This window comes from Oncorhynchus masou, chromosome 9, assembly GCF_036934945.1.
Source record: "Oncorhynchus masou masou isolate Uvic2021 chromosome 9, UVic_Omas_1.1, whole genome shotgun sequence".
Lineage (NCBI taxonomy): Eukaryota > Metazoa > Chordata > Actinopteri > Salmoniformes > Salmonidae > Oncorhynchus > Oncorhynchus masou.
Window position 1 is genome coordinate 48,168,129 of NC_088220.1, and position 8,635 is coordinate 48,176,763.

Below are 8,635 nucleotides of genomic sequence, written 5' to 3' on the forward strand. Positions count from 1 at the left end.
TAGCACCAGGTACAGACTGGGCTGTGAATGCATCTCTATTAGCCTGTTCGATTAAGTCAGGTGTCTGCGACGTAAAGTAAATATATCAGGTATGTTTCATTGTCAACACGATGCTGGAGTCACACATTAGACAACATTCCTACAGGTCACCTTCACAATTCCGTCACAAAGGCAAGAAAAATCCTGCAGAGATCCCGTGGGACTTTTTAGTCAGGGTGGTCTCATGCTCAAGGGGGCACCATCTCGTAATACTCATAACAACAAGACAGATGATAATGTCGGAGGATACAACGCCACAGAAGAAAACCTGAAAGATACCTGTGAACAACTAAATGATTCTCAAAAAGCACAACTTGTACCATACTTGTCCTTGTAAGTGTATTTGTTAAAGTAAAGGACAGTAGTGACATATCGTGATGAGCTTTGATGACATCTAGAGGAGGTTCACTGTTATTGCAGCCAGGCCTTTGTCCTGGTCACAGAGATCCAGTATAATGTGTGGTACTTGAAAATAAGTGCTGTAAATGTTCAGCTATTAAAAACCCTAGAGCTTGTGTTAGAATAGAATGTATGTAAAAATGTAAAGATAGTTAACTTATGGATATAACTCCACAGAGAGAGGGGGGGAGAGTGAGAGGATGGGGGGGGAGAGAGAGAGAGGGAGGGGGAGAGAGAGGGGGGGAGAGAGGGACAGACAGAGAGAGAGTCAGGAACAGCAGAAACAAAGCAAGCACTTCTCTTCCTCTTTTATTTTGTCATTCATTAAATCATTCATCATCACACCTCAACAGTCAACAACACGGCCCTCTCTCGTCAGGTATCCCAGAACGTCACAGAGTGAGACAGATCGAAGACATCCGCCCGTCAGTCTGTAGTTTGCTCGGTTTTTCTTGGTTGGTCTGTGTTATATTAACAAATATATATATATACAGATATTCCGTAAAGAGAATCATAATAACAATAATTAATCATTATTTCAATTATAACAATAATTTTAATAAATACTCTGAGCGTTCTTAACCACACAAGGAGAATAAGGATGAGATTGGCTCACCCCTCTACCTATGGGATTGACATCATCCCATACAAATAATAACACTAAACACACACACACACGCATACACACACATACCTACAAAACACTCCCAGACACAGCCAAGTAAATACTTGTATGTAGCCTTGACCAACTGTGCCATTAAAAAGTGGTGTTCTTCATCGTCTTTCAGCAACCAGACAGTACGGGTGCGCTCGCGGGCCTGCGAGAGAATCCAGAGTTCTCTCCATTCGCCGTCCACATCCCAAGCACCCTTGTGTCAAGTCCTTCACAGTCTGTACTCTTGTGACACGGACATGTCAATGACATGGCTCTTTAACCAAAGATTGTGCCCTTTTACCCCTTCAATGATGCTGTATCACTATCCAGTAGGTAGAGAAAGGAAGTCAGGAGTACGGAATATGGGAATTTGTTTTTTGTTGTTGTAGAAAACAGGTAGTATTCATTAACCATTTATTGCAAGTGGATTTACCCTCATTTCCCATGGTCCTCCTCTGCTCTCAGAGGACCTGCTGTTGTTGTAGTAAACTATCCACATAGCAGAGTGTATAAGGGGCTCTATACAAACCAGTGATGATCGGTGAGAGAGAGGACATTTGCTGAGAAACTCCAGGTTATGATGACATAGAGTTTCCCATTTACAGCAACTTTCCCCAAATTCCTTCGTTTACAGAAATCCTGGTTTGAGGATTCTCGCATTTCCTGCTTATTCCAGGAATCTTTCATCCAGGGTTTCTGGTAAACCAGGGAATTTTGGAAAAGTTACCGGACATTTTGCAACCCTATGAGGACGTAAGGTAAAGAATGAGGTGGAGAAAAGCATGTTTCGGCTCTCTTACTACGGATTTGCTAGTTCTACAGTACATCCTTCACGCTAAAATAACATGTGGTCACAAAACCACATGCACGTGCGCACCCACACAGAGTGCACCCATACAGACCCACAATTAGACCAAACCAATAGAAAATGCTGTGCTAAACAGGTTATGGCTGGACTGGTTCAAGCGTTGAGAAGAATCAAACTCATTCGCCTATACAGGGCTGAGGAGGCAAAGTCCTATCCATTGTGCCCTCGGAGCTTAAAATGGCTTCCCTGTTCCTGTCACAGCCTTTGGGGAGAGGGGGCAGGACAGAGATCATCCCTATACAGCAAGATGCTATGTGGAGGTGAGGGAGGTGGACATTAGTTCTATAGAAGGGGACGCTCAATAAGAGGGCAACTTACGCACTGATTTGGAAGTCGCTCAGGATTGGAGCGTCGACCTGTCATTGACTACATGTAAATACGAAGGAGGGACAAAAGGGTTCACATGGCACCCAGAGGTGCTCTCGTAACAAATCAGGGCACCCCCCCCCACAAAACAACTATTAACGTGGACACTTCAAGGGCACTCCCAAGAGTCAGCGTACAATGATTCCAACCCTGATGAGAGGCGTGAAGTGTCGACCGCTGGCAAAGCTTCAGCCCTAGTCTTTGGGGAAGGAGAGAGCAGAGACAGACATGACACCTGTGTCGAGAGAGGCAGAGAGTCCATGGAGTGGTGAAGCAGAACGAGTCCTACTCCAGGAAATGATGGATAGGGCTGAGCACTTAGAAGTGTCTGCCTAGAAGCGTAATGGCTTACATGTTCCTTTTTGGAGGACGGGTAATATATACGGAAGGTTAGGAGGGCACACTGGTCACTAGGGCACTAAAGGTTTGGACTCTAGAGGCTGCGGAGTGGTCACTTAGAGGAATGTTGTCCCACACTGGGCGGCTTTGGAAGGGACACTAAGACAAGTGCTGTCCCGGATGCTTGGGTGTGTACTAGGAGCACTATGAGACTAGGAGGGCACAAGGCTTAGGAGTGACCACCAGGAGAGAGGTACAGCCCGCACAAGTGGGCTTCAGAGTGGACACTAGGAGAAGTACTGTTCGCAAAGGGATTGGCTACCAGGAATAAAGTGGGCATACTAAGGAGTCTTTGAAGTGTGCACTAGGAGTAGTGTTGCCCATATACAGTAATGTTGCAGAGTGTGGCTTAGCCGTAGTTCTGTCCACAGAGCTGTGCAGCCTGGTGCTGTTCACACAGGGGTACGGTGCCGTCCAGATCCTGTCCATCCACGTCCATGTCCATGAGGTTGGGCCTGACCGCGCCGGTGCTGGCACTGCTGTCTCCAGAGCCCAGGGGACTGTCACAGCTGCTGCCCGGAGATGAGCTCAGGGTCCTGGACAGGGAGCCCAGCTTCCAGGGGTCCGGTCGCACCCTGGCTGGGGTGGGCCGAGGCCGGGGGGCGAACTCCAGGGTCTTGGGCCTCTCCAAGGGGCTGATGATGGTCAGGGGCTCCAGGACCGGGACAGGGACAGGGACAGGCGGAGCAGGGGCCTTGCGGCGGAGGACCCTTGGGAAGAGGCTGGAGGGGTCAGAGAGTCGGGGGATGTCCAGGGTCTCCCTGTAACCTGAGAGAAGAGAGAGAAATACAGATACCAGAGGGAGAGAAGAGGGAGAGAACAGGGGAGAACAATATGAACACTTGTTTAACAGGGATGGGCCATGACAGGCCATGTCTTATTTTAGGTTCAATTGTAACCCCCTTCCCCCCAGTTGGGTCATGTTGGCTGGATGTCCTTTGGGAGGGTGGACCATTCTTGATACACACGTGAAACTGTTGAGCGTGAAAAACCCCACAGCATTGCAGTTCTTGACACAAACCGGTGCGCCTGTCAACTACTACAATACCCCGTTCAAAGGCACTTAAATCTTTTGTCTTGCCCATTCACCCTCTAAATGGCACATATACACAATCCATGTCTCAATTGTATCAAGGCTTAAAAATCTTTCTTTAACCTGTCTCCTCCCCTTCATCTACACTGATTTGAAGTGGATTTAACAAGTGACATCAATAAGGGATCACAGCTTTCGCCTGGGTTCACCTGGTCAGTCTCTGTCATGGAAAGAGCAGGTGTTCTTAATGTTTTGTACACAGTATATTGCTTCCTTTTCTTCAATTCAATTCAATTAAAGCTCATAGTGACATCATGCTTTCCCAACACACTCACCTGCATGTAGGGGGAGGGTGGGTGGCCCTGGCGGGGGCGGCATGGGCATGCTGCCGTCCGAGGGGGTCCTGCGGTGCCCTAGGGTTTGGGCGCGGGGGCGTATCGCCCCGTCAGAGGGGGTGCGTCTGTGCCCCCTGTTCATGGTTGCAGACACGTGGGTGGGCGTGAGGGACTGGTTGGGCTCCCTCTTAAAGCTCTCTGCCCTCAGATCCAGGAGCGGATTAACGGAGGGGACAGGAGGCGCTGCGGGGTGGCAGACGCCCACTCCGGGGGTCAACGCCAAGTCCTCAAGGTCCGAGGGAAGCAGGGATTTGGTGGAGTTGCAGTCTGAGAGGGAGGAGAGGGAGAGGAGGGTGACGGAGGGAGAGGGGTCCATGCAGGGGAGAGTAGAGTCGCGGTGGCGGGACAGCGAGAGGGACAGGGCGCGGCTCGGGGGAGAGGTGCTGCGACGAAAGCGACCCGTTCGCTGGAAAATGCTGTCCTTTTTCTTGCGCTGCTCCTCTCTAAGGTCCTGCTCGTCCTGTTGGACCTAGACACACACACACACACATGGAAACGGGTCAGTTCTTACTGGCATCTACCTTACAATCTACGGTTGCTTCTTGCCAACTGACACACACTAGACCTTGTCAACTCCCTGGTGTCGAGTGTAAACCCTTATTCAGTGTATAAAGATCATCGCTACGGCAGGTGGCAGGATTGAGGATCTCTTCCCATGGTTTGGGTCATTTTGTCCTTCTGGGTGTGTTACAGACCCATTTCCCTCCCTACAGTACCTGTAGTCTCCCCAGCTGTAGCAGGTCCAGCCCCAGACCTACAGAGGCCAGTAGGGAGGCACAGCCCAGCAGCAGCAGATCACTCTTCTTCCTCTGGCTGCAGCGCCGCACAGAGTCCTGGTAACCCACCCCGCTCCCCATCCCGGGCCCCGCCCCGCCCAACGAGGGGCCTCCCTCCTCCACAGACCCGTTACTGCTGGGTTCTGGGGGCATCAGAGACCCGGGCGACTCCTCCAGCTCACAGTGCTCCTCTGTCAGAGAGAGAGAGAGAGAGAGAGAGAGAGAGAGAGAGAGAGAGAGAGAGAGAGAAAGATAGAGAAAGAGAGAGTGTGAGAAGGAGAACAAAGCATTTCAATCAGTCACGAATCTGACGGATTTTGTATCCACGGTATGTTTTGCAACTTTTCTGTTGCAGAAATGGTGATACATGAAGAGACCCACCCATTTCATTGAGGCTAGAGAAGCCGGCGGTCATGGGGGCGTGTTTGGGAGACTTGCCCAGATTCGGGGCACTAGAGGACCACACCTTGCATCCGTCGCCCAGCGACTTCAACCTGCAAGACGAAGAAGATTGGGTCAATACTATTAACTGGTAACATACACCAAACACTCGCCAGAATAATGTTCAGAGATGATTCTGACGTGCAAATGAAAAAAATCTGAAAGGGTAGCCGGCAGGTAAGGGAATGGGGCTATCAAGGGCCTGTTTTTGGACCATGACTGTTACCTGTCCTCTCCGCCCAGTCTCTCTCTCTGGAGGGTGGAGCTGGGGCCCCAGGTACGTCCCTTCTTTTTGCTAGCTGCCAGGTCCTCCTTCTTACACACGGCACTGCGGCCCCACGTTTTACTGCCATCGCTGGGCGTCACTGAGGGGCTCAATAACACAGTTATTGTCATTACAACACCACACAACATCAACAAACTCTCGTTGTGCCGTGAACATAACAAAATGCAGTTCTATCCACTTGAATACCAGATCTAGGGAGGGAATCCACAACATTAGTTCGGATTATATTGAAACAATGGCATCCCCCACAATTTAATAACCGGTGTTAACTTTTTGGTGTGTCCTCGGTCCTCCAGTCCCCCTCAACCCCTGTCTCTGTCTCCCCCGCAGATCAACTCACGTCGTATGGCCCTGAGGCGGGGTATGACCCCTGGGCTGGCTGGAGGTGTGGTGTTCTCACTGCCCTGGGGCTTCCTCTTATCCACGCTCGGAGACGCCTGCACTGTGATCTTATGCTCAAAACCTGTGTACATACACAACAGGGAGGGATTACAGTCAAATGATTGGCAGCAAGAATTCCGTTAACTTTCCACCAAATTGCTTAGTTTCACAGAAATCCTGGTTGGAAGATTCCCGGAATCCGTGAACCCTCCAACCGGTCTTTCTTAAAAACCTGTGGATTTTGGGAAAGTTACTGGAATTTTGCAATCCTAATAAGGATAGAAAGAAAAAAGAATGATGCCCTATTCAAGTAATAGGATAAGTGCTTGGGTGCAATACCCTCCATCACACACCAGAGGGCAGACTGATGCTGTTGCTATCTCTGCCCAGCTTGAGCAGTCTGCTCTTCTTGAAGTGGCCCTTGCGCTTCTTGACCCTGGGCTTCTCCTGGTACATCTGGTGGATGATGATGTTGAGTTCACGCTCCACAATATCGATCTCTCTCTCAGCCAGCTCCTGCTCTCTCCTCCTCAGCTGCTCCTCCTGCTCCCTCTGCTCCTCAGCCGCACGAGCCAACGCCTCCTCCCAGGAACGCAACTCCTACAGGAGAGGAGAGGGGCATATAAAACAAAATGTGGTGTTACAGCAACATAACACCCTGTCGAGGATCATTCACGTTGCCAAGGCAACGGCACTTTCCCACTTGCACTTTGTGGGGGATGTTGACAACATGCCCACGTGACCGTGGGGGCTCTTCTCACCTTCTCCTTGGCCCTGAGCTCGTCAAACATCTGCTGGATCTCCAGCCTCCAGTCCTCCTGCAGAGAGTGAAAGGACTCCAGGGGCATCTGAAACATGGCCGACTGTTCGATGGCCAGCAGCCGCATGAGGATACTAGTGAAGGACGGACGACTGTGGGGGTGAGGGCTCCAGCACTCTGGGGATGGGGAGAGGAGTCAATATGGCTTAAATGTACACTACCGTTCAAAAGTTTTGGGGTCACTTAGAAATGTCCTTGTTTTTGAAAGAAACGCAAATATTCTGTCCATTAAAATAACATCAAATTGATCAGAAATACAGTATAGAGATTGCTAATGTTGTAAATTACTATTGTAGCTAAAAATGGCAGAATTCTTATGGATTATCTACATAGGTGTACAGCGGCCCATTATCAGCAACCATCACTCCTGTGTTCCAATGGCACGCTGTGTTAGCTAATCCAAGTTTATCATTTTAAAAGGCTAATTGATCATTAGAAAACCCTTTGTCAATCATGTTAGCACAGCTGAAAACTGTTGTGATGATTAAAGAGACAATAAAACTGGCCTTCTTTAGGTGAGTGAGTATCTGGAATATCAGCGTTTGTGGGTTCGATTACAGGCTCAAAATGACCAGAAACAAATAACTTTCTTCTGAAACTCATCAGTCTATACTTGTTCTGAGAAATGAAGGCTATTCCATGTGAGAAATTGCCAAGAAATTGAAGATCTCGTACCGAGCTGTGTAGTACCCCTTCACAGAACTGTGCAAACACGCTCTAACCAGAATAGAAGGAGGAGTGGGAGGCCCCGGTGCACAACTGAGCAAGAGGACAAATGAAGCTGCTTGTTGAGGACTTGTGAGGCGTCTGTTTCTCAAACTAAACACTCTAATGAACCTGTCCTCTTGCTCAATTGTGCACCGCGGCCTCCCACTCCTCTTTCTACTCTGGTTAGAGACAGTTTGCGCTGTTCTGTGAAGGGGTAGTTCACAGCGTTGTTCCGAGATCTTCAGTTTCATGGCAATTTCTTGCATGGAATAGCCTTCATTTCTCAGAACAAGAATAAACTGACGAGTTTCAGAAGAAAGGTTTTTGTTTCTGGCCATTTTGAGCCTGTAATCGAACCCACAAATGCTGATGCTCCAGATACTCAACTAGTCTAAAGAAGGCCAGTTTTCATCTGTGCTAACATAATTGTATAAGGGTTTTCTAATGATCAATGAGACTTTTAAAATTAATAACTTGGATTAGCTAACACAACGTGCCATTGGAACACAGGCGTGATGGTTGCTGATAATGGGCCTCTGTATGTAGATATTCCATTAAAAAGCAGCCGTTTCCAGCTACAACAGTCATTTACAACATTAACAATGTCTACACTGTATTTATGATCAATTTGAAGTCATTTTAAAGGACAAAAAAATGTGCTTCTCTTTCAAAACCAAGGACATTTCTAAGTGGCCCCAAACTTTTGAACGGTCGTGTAAATTCTCAAAATAACGAAGTACAGTGGTTGTCTTCTAGATGTACACGTCTCCCCACCACCTACACCACTGAACAGACCCCATTGCTCTGTAGCACCAATTGCCCTCAGATCCCAAACCATTGTTTATAGACAGACAGATGATATTTCAAGTCCAATGATGGGCTGAAGAAAAAGAGAGAGGAGATGAAAGAGGGGAGAGAGAGCAGTAAAACAGAGAGCGGACACGGTAGAGGGGTGACAAAGGAGAGATTAAAGGATGAACGGGGATAAGACAAAGGAGAGGGAGAGAGGGATGAAGCGAGAAAGAGCATTAGGAATAGTGGAGAGAGAAGTGGAGCAAGTGCCTATGAA

At 48.5% G+C, this 8,635-nt stretch overlaps 1 protein-coding gene across 1 annotated transcript in view; it reads right to left on the reverse strand.

Moving 5' to 3' along the window:
• Positions 1-737: 737 nt before the first annotated feature.
• Positions 738-8,635, reverse strand: part of LOC135546089 (mitogen-activated protein kinase kinase kinase 10-like) — a 54,915-nt gene continuing 47,017 nt past the window's right edge. Inside the window, exons 4-11 of the mRNA XM_064974234.1 lie at positions 6,800-6,975; positions 6,392-6,638; positions 5,998-6,120; positions 5,598-5,736; positions 5,312-5,424; positions 4,871-5,121; positions 4,095-4,623; positions 738-3,494 (exon numbers count right to left, since the gene is read on the reverse strand). Of these exons, the coding sequence (XP_064830306.1) occupies positions 3,076-3,494; positions 4,095-4,623; positions 4,871-5,121; positions 5,312-5,424; positions 5,598-5,736; positions 5,998-6,120; positions 6,392-6,638; positions 6,800-6,975 (1,997 nt within the window). The 3' untranslated portion in view covers positions 738-3,075. The remainder of the gene's footprint in view (positions 3,495-4,094; positions 4,624-4,870; positions 5,122-5,311; positions 5,425-5,597; positions 5,737-5,997; positions 6,121-6,391; positions 6,639-6,799; positions 6,976-8,635) is intronic.